Here is a 22,924-nt window from a genome sequence, read left to right as displayed (position 1 = left end):
CTTCTTCAATTAGGATGACACCAGATGATTCATTATTGATCCCTAACAAACCTCCAGAGTCAAACTTTTCACGCCAGCTAGTGACACTAAACTTTTTTTGGGCCTTGAAAACTGTAAATATTTTCAAAAATACATGAACAGCATGATCACTCTTGCGCCATGCTCACTTTGACATCAACTCTAAATTAAATGTTATTAAAGCGTAAATCGACTCAACGTGTTGGCTCAAGCTTGTTTAAACTGACTGCGTAGTGTCATGGTGATAAAAGAAATATCTACGACAGGGAAGAGAATAGTGTTCTTCTGGTTTTGGTCGAGAGCGGAGCAGCCGAATTGACAGAAACATCGCAACAAGAGTGAGACTGATGGAAAACAGATAAAGAACTCTCTTCTATAGAAACAACCAGTGGAGTTGCCCTCTCCTGGTGATTCCAGAGAACACAGGCTTCAGGCAGTTCCAGATTGGCTCCATTTTCTGGACCCAGTGACTACGTCCATTTTTATGGTCTATGGTACTTACCGGCGTCTTGCTACTTCAGCGTCTTTACGACCAAACAATGATAACACCTGGACCCACTAGGGGCACAAAAGTTGTCTTTTGCCTCTTTAATTTTGATGTTTTCAAGTATGTACATGAAATTATGCATATTGGATATGGAATATCTGAGCTGGTTTGTTTATTTTCATAAAGAAAAGAAGAAAAAAAAAGGGTTTAGCCAGAGGCTGCGTTTCATTTTGTTATTAATTTGCTTCCAGATTTAACAATTCTTGTGTGTGTGTGTGTGTGTGTGCGCGTGTGTCTGGAGCCCTACAGAGGAGCGCCTCTTGTTCTGACAAATTAATGTCACGGTGCTGTGTCGCTGCTCCACGGGCAGAACTACCTGTGTCATGTAGAATGCAACCTGACTGGGCATGTATTATTTAAATACGTCTGTATTATTAAAAATACATCTTCTCTCACCACAGGTGATGTCGCCGCAGCACGAGTCTTGTTTCGAGCCATCGGGCTGAAGGTGTTTCAGGGAAATGAGTGTTAACACGACGAGACGCCCAGCGAGTCTGTTGAATCATTTGGGTGATATATTTCATTACATATATATATAGATAGATATATATAGATATATATCTATCTATATATATAGATAGATATATAAATATATATATAAAAATACTTTCAAACGCATTATTTCATTCCATTTTAAGGCTTTACAGTATGTAATTACTCTCAGCTCTGCAAATCTTTTTAGGTCTGTGAGATTCCGACACGTTTTACATCTGAAAGAAAATGGCTACAATCTTGATTACATATATTCACAATCGCTCGTGACCAGCGTCGGTTACGCAAGAGCAAAGATCGTTTTTGCGGCATGTAGTGACACCATTTTCTCAGGGAGAAGACCTTGAAAGCCCCCCTGTCCGTCCTCCATGCACCTTTAGGTCATGTTACATTAATAGCCAAACCACCTCTTAAAAGTCTCTGTCCCTTCACAATTCTCCTCACTGGGGTCCCAGTCCTCCCTGGGTGCTCTGGCTGTCGCAGTGGTCGCCTCCCCACAGCCTGTAGAACTGAGTGAAGTCCACGTAGGGCGGGACTCGGCCCGTCTCGTCAGGCTGCGCCGCCTGGCTGCCCCTCTGGCGGAACAGGCTCCCGTCGCCCGAGCTGGAGCTGGAGCTCTGCGTCTGGGTGTTGGTGGACTGGAGGGTCGCCGTTGGGCTCTGGCTGCTGGGGAGAGCGCAGGAGGAGAGAGGTGGGTGGTGGGGGAGGGTGGAGGAGGACGAGGCCGGTATGAGGGTCGGAATAGAGGACGAGGAAGCATTAGGGGCATTAGAGGAGGGGAAGGGGTCCACCACGTCATGGGTCGGCAGGCAGAGGAGAGAGGTGGAGAGCGGGAGGGGCCGGGGAGGAGGTGGGGTGGTGGAAAAGGAGAAGAGGGAGGTGGAGACGGGGAGAGGGGGGAGAGGGGAGAGGGGGAAAACGGGGAGTTCAATTATGGGCTTCAGGATGTCGACGGCGGAGGTTTGGCAGGTGGTCGGATGGGACGTGCTAGAGGAGGAGCGGCGGGGAGAGGGCGAGGACAGAGTGAAGGACACGGGGACGGATGTCGGCGAGTCGGGGAGCGGCGAGGAAGAGAAGTGTAGACGTGAGTGACAGACAGGAGCAGAGAGGAGGAGACAGTCAAAGTCAATGTCCCCGTGGACGACTGAGCAAAGGGCAAATAAGGACAAATAAAAGTTTGCACATGCATCGAACATGCTCGTCCATGTTTGGCCTTCAGGTCGACGTCAAAATTCTCTGATTTCAGCTTCTTAAGTGTGAATATTTTCTGTTGTCTGTGCTCCTCTATGACAGTAAACTAAATGTCTTTGGTGTGTGAACAAAAAATCATCTTGAGGGTTAAGGGAAACACGATCGTAATTTTTCACCATTTGTGACATTTTATGGACCAAACAACTGATTGGTTAATCGAGAAAATAATCGACAGATTAATTGCTAATGCTAACGCTAACTGTCTCCTGGCACACCTGCCGTCCTCTCGTGGATGCTAATGCTAACGCTAACTGTCTGCTGACACCTGCCGTCCTCTCGTGCATGCCAACAGCTAATGCTAACGCTAACTGTCTGCTGACACCTGCCGTCCCCTCGTGGATGCGCTGCCTCTGCTGCACAGGAAGTTTCCGGTTTCTTTGCATACATTTATTCGACAGCGATTGGTTTCCTGTATTTGTGGCGTACCAAATCTAGCTTGAACAGGATTCATTTGAATTTCAAATTGAAGGGAAGTGAGAGAGACAGAAATCTCCTCCTCCAGGAGAGGAATTCGAAAACACCTCTATAGTGTCAACATTTGCTCTGATACAAGTCCCTGTAGTCAATGTCAGACATTTTAGAGGACAGAAACAAAAGAAAAACACATTTTTTGAGTGGAGGGGACTTTAAGATTTAACACTGTGTCCTGCCCACGAGGTCGTCTGGCAACATTTTTTTGTTGATGATCAGATTCTATTTTTATTTGTGCATTTTAGCTAATCAATTACTAGCCAACACACCTTTCAGGTTAATGTTTACCTCGCAGGAAATGAGTTGTCTTCGTGATTAACCTGATATGCCTTTAAACACACTGACCTGCTACACACAGGGGCCTTAAATAACTCACCACCAAAACAACCCTGCGAGCAAATATGTGTCCGTCTGATCGGATCGGGTGTGTGACCAAGTTCAGCTCTGATAGTAGCTACACAGCGACGCAGGTGGGTTATGGAGCAGGCAGCTGGCAGCACAGGCATTTCCCATTTACGAAAGAGTTCCCGTGTAATTTGAACACAGAAAATATGACGCCCGGAGTATTTATGCTGTAAATATGTCTACATGCTTACACAACTATATGCGATATACACTGTATTTGGGGAAAATAAATATTCATCCAACTGCACTAGATCAACCAATAGAGGAATCCAGACCTCACACACTGAAGTCGCGTCAGAGCAATTTGGGAAGTGATGTAAACCACACACGCACGTCATTGAGCTCAGCAGTGGAGTGAAACATCAAACAAATATATGGGAGGGACAAGACGGTTGTGTTGAACAATCAAACATATAAACATCAGAGTAGGGAGGGAGGGAGGCGTCGAGTCAGAGTAAACACAACGGGAGTTGGGACGTGGTATTTAAAGAACAAAACAAGCTCATCCAAAAGATGTGGAGAGAAGGAGGCGGAGGACGACGGAGCAAAAATTAAGTTTTATGAATCAAGAGCAACAACAGTTATGAGACAAAAAAGCAAAAGAATCAAGCTCCAAGCCAAACGTAAAGGAAAGGGAGGTGGGAAAAAAAACAAGCGTACCCGGAGCTAGGCCTGTCACAATAATTACGTTACAGACTTATCGTACGTTGCATGAATATGAACTCAATACATTTTTTTGGATTTGCGTTTGTTGGCATAAAAATGAATGTCAACAACATTCCAGCAAGTCTCAATGCTTCTGTCCTCTCATCTGTTCTCGTTGTATGATTAATATTTTACTCGTTTGGTCTATAAAATGTCAAAAAATTGGGGATTTCTTTGTATTTTCTAAAGCCACTATGTGTTCACATTGCTTGTTTTGTCTGTGGCCTATCTTCGGATAACCTGCAGCCACACACATGTAGGACTTGCACACGCGTCAAGCAAAAGGCCTTTACTGCAAGCTCACATGATCCAGTATATGTATATATATATATATATAAATATATATCGAATAATCGTGTGACAAAAAGTAGTTTTCGTGACAGGCCTACCCCGGAGAGAGCAAGGGGCGACGAGACGAACCGAACTTACCCTGGCGTGGGGGTGCCTTCCTCCAAGGTGGAGGCAGTGTTGGTCCCGTTGGTTAGGGTGTTCTGAGACGGCATGACCAGCGAGAGGGTGACACTGGTTTTACTGGTGCTCTGGCTGTTGGAGTAGGGCACAGACACGGGGTAGATTCGGCCACCTGAACAAGGAACGACAGGGGGGAACAAAACAATATATATTTTTATCAAGAAAAACAAAAACAAAAGTGAGACCAGTGTGTAGGATCGAGTGAACTTTCCCGAACTGCTAATGCTAACGCTAACTGTCGGCTGACAAACCTGCCGTCCTCTCGTGGATGCGCTGCCTCTGCTGCACAGGAAGTTTCCGGTTTCTTTGCCTACATTTATTCGACAGCGATTGGTTTCCTGTATTTGTCTGCCTTGCCCTTTTTATTTTGGCTTCGTGTGATATTTGAGGTGTTAGCAACATTTTATGTAGATAGTTTTTTAAAGGGCTACAAGACGAAAAAGGTTAGAGAACACTGATCTAACATTTTATGATTTCCTCTAACATACTGTATGAATTTTAATAAACATTCTTCACATTGCCTCTACGTTCTCAAAGTTTTAAATGAGGAACACCGGCGTCGTGGAGTCAGTATGGAGGTCAGTCTTTCGCGACGTGTGACCCGGTCCTACCCTGAGTGGGCGTGAGTGCGCCGTCGGCCAGCGGGTAGTTGAGCGTGCGTATGAGCAGGGTCATGTCCTCGTGCCGAGAACAGTGGGTCGCCCTCTGACGGCCGGACACGTACACGTCGTGGTGCACCCGCATGACGCGCTCCACCACCGACTGCGCCACTGCCTCCAGACTGTTCTGCAGGGCCAACTCCGCCGCTACCATGGCAACAATTTCCTACCGGAGACAAGCAAGCAGAGAGAGAGAGAGATATACTGATGTGAAGGGTTAGAGGAAGAAGGATGAAGAAGAGGACGAAAAGAATAATTGGAAAACTAGATGAGAGGAGAGGAGGAGAGCGGGAAAAACAGAAGGGAAAAGAAAACAACGATGAAAACTCAGACTTAGGGTGGATTGGGATCGTCCTTCCTATCGTCTTCTCCTAACTACTATTCCTTGTCCTCAGTGGAAAACGTCATGAGGTCAAGGAAAGGTGTAAAGGAGGATTCATAGGACTTAAGAAAGCAGACAACACTGCTCAGAGAATCCGACTCGACTTTCACTATACTACATATATTATGCGACGGCGGATGTTATTGATGCGTCTGTCGTGGTGAAACTACAAATTTCCTAAGAAGAACTACAAAAAACTTGCGTTTCCATCAACATGTTTCAGTGTTTTACCAACGTCTGACATCAGATGTTATGATTCATATGTTACAGTAACTGACATGATGACGTCCGTCTCTTCTGGGTCATATTCATACTCTTTTTCTTCGACTTTGGATTAAATCGTTTACATGTGTTCATGGCGCGTCACGTTTAATATCGGTGCCGCAATGAATTGTGGGGCGTCTTTTTCTCCTTTCCTTATGCATAGGAAGCTCCAGTGTACCCTATGCTAAAGGAGATTGGAAAGGAAACATTGAAGCTCCTTTCCTAAACATTTAGAGAATCCAAACAACTCTTATCATGGCTGCCGATCAAATACTTCCGGGTCACTTTTAGGAAACTTTTTGAGCAAATTTTACACCTCGAATGCGCCCTAAGTTGACAAGAAAATTGGGACAATGAGAAGAGGGCAAGGAAAAGTAACAGAAAGATGATGTCAATGAAACAGGATGTTTGGGTAAGAGGAGAAAGGAAGGAAGGACAGAGGGAACAAAACAAGAAGGGAAAATAAAGAAAAGAGGAAATGAACACAGACAGAATAAACTCTCAGGCTGTATGCACTTACCTGATTGGCCTGCTCAGGGCCATGGGCGGACTCAAGGGCATTGATCAGACCCTCCGACATGAGCAGCAGGAAGCCCGTCACGCTGTCCAGAGACTGGCTGCCATGAATCTCTGGCTCTGCGATGATTGGTTTTGCCTTGGCAGCACTGATGACACAGGAAGACAGGAGAGAGAAAGTATATATATATATATATATGTGTGTGTGTGTATATATATGAATGGAGATACGAACATCAAAAGTGAGCGAGAGAAGAAAACAAACAGGGCGCGACCGGAAGAAGTGGAGAGAGAGTGAGTTTAGAAAATGTAGATACAAGGAAGAAGAGACTTTGGTCAAATGTGGAAGAGAGGTTGAGGAGGCAGGATGGAACAAGAGAAACATACTGTAAGTGCACCTGATGCAAAAAAAACAATAAATCCAGCTAATCTCATGGATCCAAACAATCGCTTATGCTTTGAGCACGTTGAGTTTCCTGCACTCTCTTTGACCGCACCGAGGAGGGAAATGTGCGCGGGATTGACTCATCACATATGTGAGCCGAGGAAATGAGACGTGTGAGGGAGTGGGGACCCCCGGATTACACAATTTCAACAGAAATGATAACCCCCCGACTTCCGAGCTCCGAGGTATAATTGCATTAGTCGACAAGAAATGGCAGTCTCGGTCCGGATCAAATTGAACAATGGTTTGGTTCGTTTGCAGATTGTGGAAACATTTTTGGCGGTAAGTTCAGACATTCCAACCAACTGCAGGAAGTTGAGAAAGCTTTTAACAATAGTAGAAGACAAAAGAGAAGAAAAAAAATAGCCCTGGTTCAACATGGGGGGAGGAGGAGACAAGATATTTAATTGCTGTTTTCGCAGGATTGCTTGCTGCCTTCGCCTCGAAAGAGTGTTGAGTTCTGCGCCTGAAGTCAGGAGGCTGCATATCAAATATATGCGATGTAAAAAAAAAAAAACATGAACCTTGATTCTGACCTTGGTCTAAACTCTCAGGTGTGAAAACGACACAAGTCTCAATTCTTGCGATTTCTTTTTTATGTTTCATGAATAGACAAAACCGCCACATAACTGAAGAAGAAGACAGAACTTAGAGAAGCAAACAACAGAAGAAGAAAGCAGGTGTCATTCACAGAACAGTGTATCTGTGGTTTGTGCGTCGCGGCTTCACCTGAGCGTGTCGATGTCGCTGTAGTTGAATTTGACCCTGTAGTCTCCGAGTCTCCTGGTGCTACTCTGTCCGGCTATCTGCCCCGCCTGCCTCACCCGAGCCGCGTCCACGCCTGGCGAGGAGAGAGCGGGAGGAGCATAAAGTACGGGACAGACCAGGAGGTGCGTTTTTAAGGAAGGTGAGAGAGTGACAAAGACAAGAGCAATAAGGAGAAGCAGGAGGCATATATGTGTGTGTGTGTGTGTGTGTGTGTGTGTGTGTGTGTGTGTGTGTGTTTGGGGGGTGGATGGAAATACGAGGGGAGAGGTCACCTTGAGCTGGGTTAATGGAATGACTGCCATTCCATCTAAATCACTCAAGAGAGAGAGGGCCTGAAAAACAGAGCAATTATGCGACTGCCGGCCGGAGGAGACGAGGAGAAGGAGTGAGGGAATAAATAGGGACAGAGCTCAGCTTCCGCCTCCTCATCTTACGGTGCAGCGGGAAAACACTGGGAATCAATGCAGTCGATTCCCCATTATATTTTTTTGCAGGTGTCGGGCCGCAGATAATGCATCTTCTGCAAAGCTTGTTATCACAATGTATGTATTTTTCCGTTACATAACACGACCGTCTTCATTACCGGACAATTAGCTTGGTTGCGTCCACCGCGGATAAATGACCAAGTGTGTCTCTGTGTGCCAGCGAGTCGGCACTAATGGCTCCAACGCCTCTCTCGCCCTGAATATCCTGCACACAATCCCGGGTGACGTGATGTGAGTTTGTGCCTGGATGAACTGAATCTACTGCAATAATCAGATTGTTTTTTCTATAGCAGTACAACTATGATACTTTTCTGTCCATTCATCGGTCAGAGCATCGGTTATTTAAAAACTGAATAAGAGAAAAGAAAAACGAATTAGGGCTGCAACTAAAGATTCTTTTCAAAATCGATTCATCTGTCGATTATTTTCTCGATTTCTCGATTAGTTTGGTCCATAAAATGTCATAAAATGGTGAAAAATGGCAATCATGTTTCCTAAACCCCGGGATGTTTTGTTTTGTCCACACACCAAAATATATTCAGTTCACTGTCATAGAGGAGCAAAGAAACCATAAAATATTCACATTTAAGAAGCTGAAATCAGAGAATTTTGACATTATTCCCATAAAAACTACTTGAACCTATTAATCAATTATCAAAATTGTTGGGGATTAATTTAATAGTCGATAATTAATCAAAAACAAGACGTATAAGTTAATTGAGAAAATCTGAACTAACTGACAGAATATTCAAAAACAAAATGGACATTTTATTTTAATTTAAAATTTTAAAAAAACCTTGTCTTTCCTGGGATTAATTCATGTCTTGTAAATTTCCAACTGCCCCTTTCCCCAAAAATACAAGAGGAAAAGGGAGCAGCACTGCTAAAAAAAATACTTGGGATTGTGAACGTCTACCTGATTATTTAAAAATATCCCTGACATAGCCTGGTTGGCAAAAAAATATCAAAATGCAGAACTTATCTCCCAAACTGCACTACGACTAAAACTAGGAAAAGATAAAACCTAACAAATGCTTAATAAAGCAGAAAAGGAAACTGAATCAACAAAAAATAAAAATAAGAATAATTCCCTAAAATGTTATGTGGAATAAATTTCAACTGAACAAGTTGACAGTGACAGTGATGGTATGTAACCATCTATCGGAGTCTCACCCAGAGCAGTCAGTCTCTGCAGCTCGTCCTCGTTGTCGGTGCTGTGTGGCCTGCCGATCTGGAGAACCTGGTTCTGCCCGTCGCTGCTGGACTTGCACAGCAGAACCCGGTTGGTACCTGGAACAATGGACGACAAGAACCATATGAGTTTTCACAAAAAAACAGAGAGGGGCCTGGTGAAATTAGATTACATACTTTTTTTTTTTTAAGGCGAGTCAATTACACAAGGCAAAGCTGGTTATGGACAAAAACGATATCAATAGTTGCAACAAGCAGAGAAAGGAAATACTGGAATAAACGTACTGTATGGTGAGCAAACAGTTACATTCTGACATAATCCAATACTACAGCCAATATATATCTGTGTCGTAGATAATTTAACTTGTCCTGAGCTGTTTTCACACATGAACCCTGAAAAAGTCTGCATGATTGTGTAGGTAGGTAGGTAGGTAGGTAGGTCGGTAGATAGGTAAGTCGGTAGGTCAGTACGTAGGTAGATAGGTAGGTCTGTAGGTCGGTAGCGAGGTAGGTAGGTCAGTAGGTAGATGGATCGGTAGGGGGGTAGGTAGGTCGGTAGGGAGGTAGGTAAGTCGGTAGGTAAGTCGGTAGGTAGGTCGGTAGGGAGGTAGGTAGGTAGGTCGGTAGGGAAGCAGGCAGGTCGGTATGTAGGTCAGCAGGGAGGTAGATCGGTAGGTAGGTAGGGAGATAGGTAGGTAGGTCGGTAGGGAGGTATGTTGGTCGGTAAGGAGGTAGGTAGGTCAGCAGGGAGGTAGATCGGTAGGTAGGTAGGTCGGTAAGGAGGTAGGTAGGTAAGTACGTACATAGGGAGGTAGGTCGGTAGGGAGGGAGGTATGTAAGTACGTAGGTAGGTAGGTACGTAGGTAGACTTTATTGATCCCAAACTGGGAAATTCTAGAAAGACACCTGGACACTTAAAACGTAGCAGGGTTTGTTTTTTTTAAATTGCCTGTGAAAAAGGTAATTTTTGGGCTCTTCTATAGATACACCTAAAGGTTAAGCCGCTATTTTCGTTATCATTTAAACATGTGTTAAACAAGTCCACGTCTGCTGTTAAAATTACCATAATGCTCTTCTGTATACCTCAGTGCTGACATGACATTGTATTGGTTGATAAGCTAACGTTTCGGTAACCGCGCTTTTTCCATGTTCATATATCCTTGGCAAACCAACCCCCGCCCCCCTCACACACACACACACACACACACACACACACACACACACACACACACACACACACACACACACACACACACACACACACACACACACACACACACACACACACACACACACACACACACACACACACACACACACACACACACACACACACACACACACACACACACACACACACACACACCTACTCCCAGCATATCAAATTATGGGTCGTACGACCTTAACTGTCAAATATATTTCACATCAACACACAGCTGGGAGTGCTCTTTAGAGCGCACTTCTTACGCTCGCGTTTAAACCTCCGAGGAATTCATGTTCTGTCAACTTTGAACTCTCGACCCCGACGGCAACGACGACGGGCCAGTGGGAAGAACGGTCCTCCCTTTTCTACCCACAACTAATTACCCCCCAGCCCCATATTTCCGCTCCGTGCCAGGTCCTCCAGGACTGAGGGAAATGAAATCCCAGGGAACGTGTTTCTTCGGTGGGCGAAAGGAGAGGAGTAAACCTTATATTTAGGGGATTAAAGAAATACTCTGAACCAGTGAGAGAAAAAAAAATTAGAGTCAAGATTAAAAACTAAAAAACACACACACACACACACACACACACACACACACACACACACACACACACACACACACACACACACACACACACACACACACACACACACACACACACACACACACACACACACACACACACACACACACACACACACACACACACGAAACAAGAAGTCTGGTACTTTGTAGTTTCACTAGATGATTCAAAGAAAGAATGTCTGACTCGCACAGTATCATTTGAATTTCCTCACAGTTAAGAATCTAGTGCGGCATGCAGGGTTGCTGTAGTGAAATATTAATGACGGATGCCCCCAGAATGACCCCATCATGTTATTGCCCCTGCAGCTGTTGTTTGCAGGAGCCAGATATGTCACTGGGGGGGATTAAAACAACACAATGAACCAACGCTGCAGGTATGTTTTCATAATCGAGACAGCGTCAATACGATTACAACATCTGTGCGCGGGGCCACAGAGAAACAGAACCTGTGGGAACCGTTTCCTGGGTCTCTATGGAAATAAACTTTCTGCAAAGTACGAAAAACATGTGTTTGCCGGCGGGGCGTTTCATCGTCTATGGTGAGACATACTGAAAACAAATCCCTACATCTGAAATTCAAGTTTACTTATCACTCAGCCTTGTGTGAACTTTTACTCCCAGTACTGTAAGTGGGTTCAGACTGAGAACAAACCAACTGTGCACATCCAAATCTATCTGAAGACCGCCATCTACTGGCGTAAAGCAGATACTGACGTGACTCTTATTTTGGTACCGACCAGGCTGTCAATCAATGGTAATCAGAGGATGTATCAAGGTGCTTTATGTGGTAGTATAACAGAATTATGACGGGATTATAATTATGTGAAAGGGTGTTTCCGTACCAACATTGGCGATGTACAGCTTGTTGTTGAGGATCAGCGCCACCGCCGCCGTGGCTCCTCCCGACACCTCCTGCTCCAGATCCTTCAGACGCTCCTGCACCTTCTGACTCTGGGGAGAGAGCTGGTGGAATGACACATTCTGAGCAGCCGGGGTAACGAGAAAGACAAGAGGACGGAGAGGTAGGGAGGGAGGGAGGGAGGGAGACAGACCGGGGGGGAGCGATGAGTAAGGTAGGTAAAGAAAATGTAGTGAGGTGGGAGGAGGAGGAGGAGGAGGGAAAGAAGAAGAAACACGGAAGAAAGAAAATGAGGAAAGCATAATCAGCAGGTGTGGGCAGATTGAGGGAGAAAAAAGGGAAATGAGGGGAAGGATTAAAGAGATGTGAAATGAAAGAGCATTGAGCGGGAGACATGAGACGAGAAGGCAAGTGAAATCAGGAGAAAAGGGAGGAGTGGTGGAGGAGGAGAGAAGGGAAAACAGGCAGCAGGTGAGAAGAAGAAGGATAAGAGATGAGTGAGAACACGGGGGTAGAGAGCGTGAAAGAAACAGGTAAGAAAATAAGGAAAAGTGTGAGAACAGAGAAAGGAATATTATGAGTAGACGTCCTAAATGAAACCAGTGTTTCCCACACATTGATGCATTTTAGAACATTGAGGAGGAGAAAAAGATGGAAGGGGTAGAAGAAGAGCAGGAAGAGCTCGATCCAGAGAAGGAAAAACTGAGAGACCTTTTTTTTTTTTTTTTTAATTAATGAAACCAATCAGAACAGAACAAGCTCAGTCTCCAATGGCTGAGCATCAGCTCACCACTTATGACAGAGAAGTTGTTGTCGTCTTAATTTTCAACTTATCATCTGTCAGCATGCTTTACAGAGAACACGTGTGCATGAATACCTCGTTGTGCGGCAGGACGTAGTTGGACAGGTGAGCCTTCTCGGCCAGAGCGTCGTCTATGGTCTCAAAGTAGCTTTTCTCCACCACGTCAAAGGCCTGAAACAACGATAACATACACGGATCACACACTCTCCATCAATGCCTGGTACAGATATTGAAGAAATGTTTGGTGAGAACGTGTCATCATCAGCATGTGACATGAAAACACACACACACAGACCTGAGTGAGGATCCTGCGGACGTCGGCGTCCGTGTGACTGGATTTGAGCTGTCCCAGCAGCAGCTCGGCGGTCAGACACTGGGAGGCGAAATTGGCCACTCTGCCGCCATCGTAGCCGTTAAAGACCCCGTACAGGAAACAGCCATCCTCACCTCTGATTGGTGGAGAAAAAACAACAACAACACAACAAACATGAGGCTTCTGTTTCACTTCAGAGGAGGAAAGACAGTAAGACTTATTGATTTTGAGCATAAATCACCGCTGTTTCGTCCTCAGCAGTCATAACTCCAGGTTCGGAACTGGTTTTGATTTTTTTTGTTTTGTTCATTCTTTGTTCTTATTGACGGCTCACCTGAACCGGAGGTGTCCGTCCTCATTGGGGTGGCTCTGGGTTCCTTTGCCATCAGGACTGTACACACAGTTGGGGGCCGTGCCGACCCCGCACATCTGGCACAGTGGCAGGTCATCTGTCCAGCTCTGATGCTGTCATGGGGCAACCAAAAAAAAAGGAAATGGGGGGAAAAGGGGGAAGGAAAACGTCATCCATACATGTACATGCATATACGGCTTTTCTGTTGCAGGTCAACTGGTACAAGTAAAAAACAATATCTGTTGACATATGCTTGGAGTTACACCACATTGTTAAGGGGAATTTCAGCCAAGACAGTGAAACTATTAGTTCCAGTACCTACGGAAATTTACTGAACTACAAATTCTGAACTGTAATAGTACAGGAGACAGCAGCCGAAAGCACAAGTGTCCCTGAGCAAATGAATGCGCTTTAAGATAATAACAACAAGCAGTGGCATGTATTCAATGAGAGTCAATCTAAAATATAGAACATAAAGGAAGCCATTTCTGATTTCACTGTATTACTGTCTTCATGCCTACAGTTGAGACCGACATGGTGTCAGTGGAACCCCAAATCATAAACCCCAAAATGTACAACCTTTACATGCAACATGAACTATTATAAAAAAGCACAAATTGCAAATTTTCAGAGGAATCTTTAAAGCCAAAAATGAACCCGACCACCTCTTCCCAGATCTAACGATTGGAACATAAAGTTGGAGACAGTAATAATTCGATTACGGTGTTTGTTTACAAAGTGGCTAGTTAGCCAACTCGGCTAACTCATACTGAAAGGTGTGTGTGAAAAGATGTGTCGGTCAATGCAAAGTGGGTACTGATCACACACACACACAGACAGACAGACAGACAGACAGACAGACAGACAGACAGACAGACAGACAGGACAGACACAGACACAGACACAGACAGAGACAGACAGTCTCACTCACTCTCTCTCACACACACACACACACACACACACACACACACACACACACACACACACACACACACACACACACAGAGAGAGAGAGAGAGAGATACAGTCTCACTCTCTCTCACACACACACACACACACACACACACACACACACACACACACACAGAGAGAGAGAGAGAGAGACAGTCTCACTCTCTCTCTCACACACACACACACACACACACAGACAGACAGACACAGACACAGACAGACAGTCTCACTCTCTCTCTCTCACACACACACACACACACACACACACACACACACAGACAGACAGACAGACAGACAGTCTTTCTCTCTCTCTCTCTCTCTCTCTCTCACACTCACTCACACACACACACACACACACACACACACACACACACACACACACACACACACACACACACACACTCTATCTCGAGGTAACAGTTGTTGAGGTAGCTAGCTAACTGTTAGCAAACCAGGCTCAACTGAAGTAGCTAGCAGTAGCATTATCCCTGGGCGACACGAAGCAACACCGACTGAACGACAATGAAAAGAGAGACGACGACCACCGGGGAGGACGAGGATGAACGAGTCCAGAGCTGTCAGTCGGCAACAGTCGAACCGAGACACCGCAGGGAAGTGAAAGTGATGAATAGTTTGACTTTTCACTCACGCTCTGTATCAAACTCCTGCGCTGGGCCGCCATGTTGGACGGGGGGTTGCGTTCACGGAATCGCCGCAAAGTACATATTCGTTCCCGCTCTGTGACAAAAAAACCCCACCCAGAGCTAAGTGAATACTAACAAACACAACTCACGAATTATAAATACATTTCTTTAATCTATAATAATTTACTTACGTTTTATATCAAGTACCGATGCATATTTCTTGCCCCCTTCTTAGCGCATTCTATCCGGAAGTCGTGTGGCGTTAGCTTGTCCAATCATTTAACGTGCGCAGCCAAATTTCCGACTGTGCATGAAGGCAGCATCCGTACATTTTTGTTGAGCTCGTACATTTTTAATTTATTGTGAAATTCTACAAGTTTCTGTACAATTGTTTTTTAAAAACAAAAATTTGATTTATAATTTGAATTCACTTTAACTACTTTAAAACGCCGACTGACTTAAATTAAATAAAAAATGTATACTATGTCCTTGACAATACTGCCACCGTATGGTTTTTACTATAAACTACAAGATTTAGTGCTTCATCATAGTCATAACTTTGTAGCTTGTGCAGTTGTATGTATTAGAATTTGCATTTCTGGTGCAATGATGATAATAATAAAAGTATTTGAAAGTCATATCTTGACAAAATTATTTCTGTGAAATCAAGTGTAATATATGGACGGTGCAGATAAATAAATCTAGTTAAAGTTCTGTTTTTAAAGTTCATAACATCGCCAGAATCAAAGTTATCAGTTCAACACATCACCGTTCCGTCTATTTTGATTGTGTGTGTGTGTGTGTGTGTCTATATATATATATATATATACTGTATACTATATATATACTGTATATATATATACTGTATACTATATATATATATGTGTGTGTGGCCAGACAGCAGCTGCTCAGTATCACTTAGACTGAAAACACTTGCATGACTTCTTGCCTTTAGTATTCCTGTTGTTTGGTTTGTGTGAGAGGAACAATAGGACTGTTTCTTGTGCAAACAATCCGTTCTTACAGGTGGAAGCGTTGACTGTGAATAACAAAGATATAGAAACTAAAACCTGCTCATATATTTTTGGCTTTTGAAACAGACAAGATTCTCTTGTTTGATTTGGCACAGTAGATGCCAAAGATCTAGGCCTACATTTGTAATAGTTTTGTTATTGTTTCTGTGTATGTTTGAAGGTCATTAAAAATCATAAAAGTAAAAATACAACTGAACCAAAACATCCCATTCCATTCAATTATACCTTTATCAGCATTTCTTTATTTTTATTGGTTAAAATCAAATACATCAGAAACACACATTTGTAAACAATCTTTTTTTTCTTAAATCTTACCTTAATTCTTACATATTTTACAGAACTCACATTTCTAAGTCTACACTGTTGTACAGTATAAAGTATATATGCGTGTGTATATATATACTTTGATAATTTGGTCACATTTTTTGTTGCTGTATTTTGTTTTGTTTTTTAACATAGTAGGTATTATTATTCCAAAATAAAAGCATCTCCTGACTGTGAAAGCAACATAACGGACGAGGCCTCGATGACCTTGTCATACATTGTATATCACATTAACACTTAACAGACGGTAAATTTTCTTTCTTTTGTCTTTTCCTTTTTATTTTATTTTTCCACAGAGCTAACATAATACCCTAAAATAAAGCATAATCTTTTCTTGAGCACTATAATTTACTGAATTATAGATTTTACATATATTTATAGAGAGATAAGATTTACTTCATTCTTTAAGAAAATGGAGCAATGCATGTTCATAAATACTAAGGATGTGCCCGGTTCATTTGCTGAAATGAGACAAACTGAAGTTTTGTGTATTAAGTCGACAGCAGACCTGCTGATTTGAACTGTTCTTACCTGCGTAAGGACCGAAACAAGACACAATTCAATTAGCTATACTGTCACCCCAGAGATGCCAAAAGAAGAACTGTGATATGGGTATATAGATATATATATATATATATATATATATATATATATATATATATATATATATGTATATATATATATACATATACATCCTGTGTGTGTTGGATTTTGCTTGGCAGTCAGCACTAAGGCAACAATCGAGGACAGAAAAAAAGAGGGGTTCTTCAGGAAAACCAGAAAACACAGACATCCACACATCAACTAAAAAGAACGAAAAAAAACCATTTCATATTTCTCTTCAACACACACACACACACACACACACACACACTCCCATTTCAGTCGAGGGGATTGGTTGCCAGGTTGTTACCACAATGCTGATATCCTGTAATGCACCTCTGAGGAATTTCGTCAGCAGAAACGTGTCTTGTATCCGTTCAAAAATCAATACGACGACGACCTGTGCTTGTACGTGTGTTTGTTTGAGAGGGGGTTTAAACTAACACTGATCGCATTGCGGACCTCCGAAGGCGATATGGTCACGAGCATTGATTCTGCCATATAATGTGACCCGTTTATGAAAAACACCTGACCTGACCAAGTTCTCCTAAAAACCCCTTAACCCCTCCTTAAGATCTCTAATCGAACCCAGTGTCTCCGCCATGCCACGACCCCCTTCCCAGACTCTTACCTGCAGACTCACATGTGATCCACCTCTTATCCCAACCCACAGATATCTACCTGCCCTTCCCTAAAAAATCTGGAAAGTTGCCCAAAGATTTCTGACCTGGAGACAATTTCTGTTGTTTTACCCACAGAAGCAGATATTCCATTTTGATAACTGAACTGCCATAGGTACGAAATGCACCGTCTACACGTGTTAAGGAGCACCAACTAATGCATAATTCCTTGCACGTACAAATTAATATCACCGGGACACATTATTGCACTAATTTGACCCTATGATAATTAATTTTAGTAAATTTTGCAATGTCTAACGATACATTTCTAGCGGTTTTAGGGTCCAACTGTCTAACATTGGGTCAAAGCAACCCACTGGTACTGGGTAAACGTAACCTAGTATTGCCCCTTGGGTCTACGTTGACCCGCAGAAACAATAAATGCTCCTCTTATATCAGAAAATTTTGGGCAAACGTGCTCCAGATCCTCCACCCTACACATCCAACGCCTGAACATCTCAGTAGTCCTGACGCTGGTAGCCTCCGGTGCCATCGAAGGCGGCGTCGCTGTTGGCCTGGCCCCCTCCTCCTCCTCCTCCTCCTCCTCCTCCTCCTTCCGGGCTCTCCTCGTCATCCCCACCGAAGGAGGTGTAGGGGGCTCCGGCTGCGTCCTGGCTGGGGTCCATGTATTCCTGGGAGAAAAGGGCCGAGTCGGCCCCCAGCTTGTACCTCTGGAAGGCCAGGAAAGACTGGCCCGCCTTGGATAGATGATAGACAAGGTGGATGGAGGGGGATGGATGAACGTGTGGAGATAGATGTTGAAGCAGAGATGCAGTGGTGTTAGAGCAACAAGGGGTTCAGGAGAAGAGAGACGAGACAGAGACAGAGGGGAACATTGATTAGTTGGTTGGAAAGCTGGTGAAGCATTAAGTCACTCAGAGCGGGTTAGTTCTTCAGACGGCAGTGCAAAGCAGTTCATTGTTATCGAGAGGGAAAAACGCTCATTGTTATCGAGAGGCGAGTGCCCTTCACCGTAAAACGCCACTCAGGACAACAGAGTACAGGCAACAGAGCGCAAACAAAGACGCTCACGACCGACAAAGACAAGAAACCCACGGAGAGAGTTGATTCAAAGCTCGGAGTTCCGGAGAAGTTTCACGAGGACATTTTTATTTCACTGTGGTCGCGTCTCTGGCCGATCCGACGCTGGAGACGGACCGACTCTGCAGTCTTCACAGTTCAGACTCTTTCAGCGGTCGGAATCGGCCATTTCGTCCTGGGTCCATCACATGACATGATTAAACATTTTTTACAAGACTGAACCCTGAATGTGTCATCTTACGAGAGAGAGGATTTTTTACATGGAACAAAACCTTTTTTATGGCTCAATATCAAGCAAAGTTTAAAGCAATAAAAAATCCCAATGAATATGCACTCAAATTGTGTAAAACTTAAATTTAACAGTAGGGTCAATCTGAAAAGCTGTAAAAAAGAAAAAAAAACGATCTACTCATTAAACGTCTTAATATCATAAAGGACAGGGGTATGGATGTCCAGTGATAGATGACATTTTAGAAAAAGGTAATTTTTTCCACTTTTGGGTGCACAGTTGGATGAGAGAGCTACGACCAGCAGGTCGAGGTTAGCACGGCTTAGCATAAAGACACGGGGAAAATAATAATAATAAAAAACAAAATATGTCTAACATACCTGCGAATCTTAATATTTATGTTAAATCTCTTTGCTTATTTGTCCCAAGGTCGTGTCACGTCTGGGGGCTTTTACCAGTCTTTAAGCTAAGCTAAGGCTAAGCTAAGCTAAGCTAGCCAGTTGCTGGCTCCTGGAGCGTCATTGATCTTTTCCTCTCACATTCCACCCAAAATGAATAAACATATTTCCAGAATGTCCAACTGAGATCAAACCGCGCACAAATATGAAACCTTTACAACCGTGCTTTTTTTTTCCAGCGATGCACAAATTAATAAATAATCATTACAGAGACCAGAGAAATCAGAAGGTATTTAAACTTATATTGTTACAGAGAACAACCTCTCACCTGGATGATTACGATCCCTTCAGCGAAAGGACAACGCACTGACTAGTTTGTAAATGAGTAACGATGAACGTTGAAGTGGTACATAGCCTATCCTGTAAATCGTGACTGCACTTGTTTAAGGGATTCACGTTTAGTGGGGGACGCTACAAGTTGCTGAGCTGCCTGCTTAGAATATGAAGCAAAAACTTGGATAAAGTCAAGACAACACACCAGTTACCACGTTCTGTTACTGAACACCTTAGAATTCAAGAACCAAATATCCAAACAGTTAGACATTCAGTTTGAATGCTTTTTTTCTTCTTCTATTTTTAGATTCATTTTTCCAACCAAAAATTAACAAAGGGACAGTTTTTTGCTTCACATTCCCAGCAGGCAGGGAGCTCTCCTTCCAAAAAGGACGGCAGGATTATGAGTTTCGGGCAAATCTCAGCGTTTGGCGACGTGATGGTTGAGTCATCGGTATAAATTCACCCGTGGATCAACCCACCTGCGCAAACACTATCATAATAATGTGCTTGAGTCAGGGAAATTTAATCCTTTAATAATAGTAGGCAAAAACATTCAGCAGCATCTGGGTTTATTTGATTGACCTTAAACAAGTGCGACCACAGTCAAGGAGTGTGTGGGAGGGTTAGGGCAGCCGGGGGTGGGGGCGGGGGGAGACAGATCAGAGTCACACTAAAGGTTGATGAGGCTGAGGGGGGAACAGCTTGATGTATTCCTCTTCAAATGACACATTCTTTAACTTCTCCATAGAGAAGAGAGTCTGGGCGGCCTGTGGGAACAACATCCACACACTTGATGAGTTCACAAACACAAATTAAAATGAGCATTCACACAAAAACCACAAAAAAAAAAGAAGAAGATGGAGGAACAGTCGTGAAGGTATACACCTTTAATACAGCTCAATATCGGCAGGTAAAGGTGGAAGGGGGAAAGGGAATCACAATTGTAGGTGTTCCTTTTTTTTTTATCCACCTAATGGCGGGAAGTTGTGTCATGTCCTTATCGCTGTAGACTAATGAAGACTTACCCAGGTGAAGATGGAGAAAAAGGAGAAGGTGATGGCTGCCCGGGCGGCGTCACCTCCCTCGCTCAGCGGGTTGTCGTCATGATTGGTCACCTGCCACTGGTTGGCCAAGAAGCAGAAACCCACGAACCACATGAAGGACCAGAACGCTGAAGATGAAACAAGATAAACAGAAACGGTTTTAAGCAAGAGCAGCCCCCCCACCTGACAAACAAACCGAACCAATCAGATAAGCTCCTTGGCGGAGGTTAAAATAAACCAGCTAGCACCCGAGGTATAGTGCTTTCAGTAAAAACACCACCAAGATTCTTTGCCACCAGATTTAGGGACAATCAACAATTATTTCTTAAATGGGCTTTAGTTTAGTTTTTCCTTCATCTGAATGAAGAAGAGTGCAATACGATGTATTCATTGTGAATCCCTTCTATACAACTAAAACGTATACTTTAACTTGACACCAACATAAGGAGAGGAAAGGCCAAGATTGCTAAACTGCTATGGTTGGAGGTCACGAGTGGTTATCATCTGCATAACAATGAAGAACACAGTCGGCTGAAAACAACAGGGGACCAAAGATTGGCCCCTGTGGAACGCCACCTGTAAAATGAGCAGACCAACATCTGGAATAACTCCTAAACTCAGACAGGGTTCTGTCCTGCTGGCCAGCGGTGGCAACCAGAGGAGGAGAGTGACGTCATGAGAGTCAAACATTATCCAATTGTAGTGGGAATTCTTTGAGGGTCAATCCCAGGGGACGGTTGAGGAACACCCTGGACAGGGTAACTCACAAGGTGAGTCTAAGGTGTCTCCAATCAACCTAATGCCGTCCTTACACCTAACGACTTTCAAGCGTTTTTCAAGCAATTTCCATTGTCGGTATAAAATCATGAGAGTTTTGCTCGAGTTGAGTCGCGCCCGTTGGGGTCAGGGAATACGTGCTGCAATATCGCATGGAGACTCCGGTGAAGCCTTGAACTCCGCAGTTTGGAAACTACCTGGTTGCATGAGCGGGGACAGAGCAACCAGGTAGTTTCCAAACCGCGGAGTTCACGGCTTCACTGGAGTCTCCACGCGACGTTGCAGCATGTATTCCTGCGTCTCCACATTCTGCGGCGCCTTCTATTTTTCGTGTTGGCTTATATTTTCTGCACAGACCATTGCACACACACTCGGGTACCTAGTGGCTTAAAGCTGCTTGTGGCTAGTCTTTAGATGTGAGAGGGTGTCAGACTGAATTCGTTGAAAAGTCTTTTCAGTGTCTTCTCAAAGCCGTCTAGTGCATGGGAGTCATAAGCTGCATGTCTTTGGACTGTGGAAGGAAGAAGCTGGAAAAGAAAACCCACGCAGGCACGGGGACAACGGCCGACTCCTCACAGGAAGGACGGACGCAGGTTCGCACCTTTTCCCCGGAAGGGAACCGATAAAACTTAAAAAGCAGAAAAATCCAGGTTCCAATTAGTTGTTCCTTCACCAAGCATCTAATAACACGGACACAGTTGGAGACGGGGAGCGGGTAGAATCTCGTCGGGACAGGAATGGCCTCATTAACCGACTCCCAGCGCTTGACGACGGTGTCGTCGTTACGTCTTTAAGTTCACTGCAGCAGAGACGGAGAGGAAGCCACCGTCAGAGACAACAGAGCGCAGGGTCTTGTTAGCGCCGGAGGAGAACTCCACTCCTCATTATCCCCGCCACTCCTCCTCTCCCTTTGTTGGGAAGATAACCTCACTATGTCATTTTTCTTCTTCTTGCAGACTGAAAATAACGCTCACATTTTAACTGAGAGTCGGGTATTTGAGGCTTTTGATCGGCTGACAATAAAAACCAGAGAAGGAATAAGGTAATAAAAATGTTCTTTTGCAAACCGTGACAGCCCCCCCCCCCCCCCGCCCCCCCAGCACATAAACACTGTCTTCTAGCAACACAACAATATTATTACTGGTATGAAAGAGTAGAATTATATGAGTGCGGGAGAGCATTTACTGCAAAATCTAATGGAAACCAACAGAATCCCGACCAATCAGCCAGAGGGTCACTCAACTGTTTTTGTGAGGGATATCTGATCATGGTTATCTGTCGCCAACGGATTAAATGTAAATGTTTCATGAATGAGAGTATCTCCTATCCCGCAGACCTTTCCCCACATCTGCTTTGAATACTGTGTTATTGTCTTTACAAGATACACTTCCCTTTCTTAACTTAGTGTTTTCACTTATTTATGAGGAACAATTTTCCCCCCAAACATTATCCATTAATGTTAAACGACTGTGTAATGAGACAAAAAGGTTTGGTCACAGTGTTGAACCCACTGGGAAAAAAACAACGACCGACTAAGGGAACACTGCCTCTTTTTGTCTGTTTGGTATATCACTTGAATTTGCTGCAACGTTTGCCAAAACAGCTGGATAAGCTAATGAATGAATGAATGGGTTTAGGTCATGTGATTACCCGACACGCCGATATCGGCCAGCACCGC

The 22,924-nt window shown here is 43.9% G+C and overlaps 2 protein-coding genes across 5 annotated transcripts in view; both read right to left on the bottom strand.

The window, feature by feature from the left end:
- Positions 1–591: 591 nt before the first annotated feature.
- Positions 592–15,082, bottom strand: tab1 (TGF-beta activated kinase 1/MAP3K7 binding protein 1). 3 transcript variants are annotated; one of them, XM_035637278.2, is made up of 12 exons: positions 14,973–15,082; positions 14,787–14,875; positions 13,169–13,299; positions 12,817–12,970; positions 12,597–12,692; positions 11,703–11,841; positions 9,053–9,169; positions 7,356–7,467; positions 6,186–6,330; positions 4,972–5,185; positions 4,319–4,472; positions 592–1,723 (listed from the first exon to the last, which is right to left on the bottom strand). In XM_035637278.2, the coding sequence occupies exons 2-12, from the start codon at positions 14,817–14,819 to the stop codon at positions 1,498–1,500; spliced, it is 1,521 nt and encodes a 506-aa protein (XP_035493171.2). In that variant the 5' UTR covers positions 14,820–14,875; positions 14,973–15,082; the 3' UTR covers positions 592–1,497. The 3 variants fall into 3 exon arrangements, with proteins under 3 accessions (XP_035493171.2, XP_035493172.2, XP_035493173.2); XM_035637279.2 differs by having other exon boundaries at positions 592–1,720; positions 14,973–15,077; XM_035637280.2 differs by having other exon boundaries at positions 11,703–11,811; positions 14,973–15,074.
- Positions 15,083–16,026: 944 nt separating this feature from the next.
- The window catches only part of LOC118312567 (synaptogyrin-1), a 16,876-nt gene continuing 9,978 nt past the window's right edge, over positions 16,027–22,924 (bottom strand). The window contains exons 2-4 of one of the 2 annotated variants that reach the window (XM_035637282.2): positions 22,897–22,924; positions 20,452–20,597; positions 16,027–18,120 (exon numbers count right to left, since the gene is read on the bottom strand). The exon at positions 22,897–22,924 is cut by the window's right edge and continues 210 nt beyond it. In XM_035637282.2, the coding sequence (XP_035493175.2) occupies positions 17,881–18,120; positions 20,452–20,597; positions 22,897–22,924 (414 nt within the window). In that variant the 3' untranslated portion in view covers positions 16,027–17,880. Of the gene's footprint in view, positions 18,121–18,511; positions 20,194–20,451; positions 20,598–22,896 lie in introns of those variants that run through there. The other variant, XM_035637283.2, reaches the window with a different exon arrangement.

Source organism: Scophthalmus maximus, chromosome 8, assembly GCF_022379125.1.
Source record: "Scophthalmus maximus strain ysfricsl-2021 chromosome 8, ASM2237912v1, whole genome shotgun sequence".
Lineage (NCBI taxonomy): Eukaryota > Metazoa > Chordata > Actinopteri > Pleuronectiformes > Scophthalmidae > Scophthalmus > Scophthalmus maximus.
The sequence above is the reverse complement of the archived record's forward strand: the minus strand, read 5'-3'. Positions and strand labels throughout refer to the sequence as shown.

Coding starts and splice junctions, on each gene's coding strand:
- tab1 (XM_035637278.2), bottom strand. CDS start 14,819: ATGGCGGCCCAGCGCAGGAGTTTGATACAGAGC. Junction 13,300..14,786: donor GCAGGAGTTTGATACAGAGC/GTGAGTGAAAAG, acceptor GCCCCATGACAG/CATCAGAGCTGGACAGATGA. Junction 11,842..12,596: donor ACGTCCTGCCGCACAACGAG/GTATTCATGCAC, acceptor CCGGCTGCTCAG/AATGTGTCATTCCACCAGCT.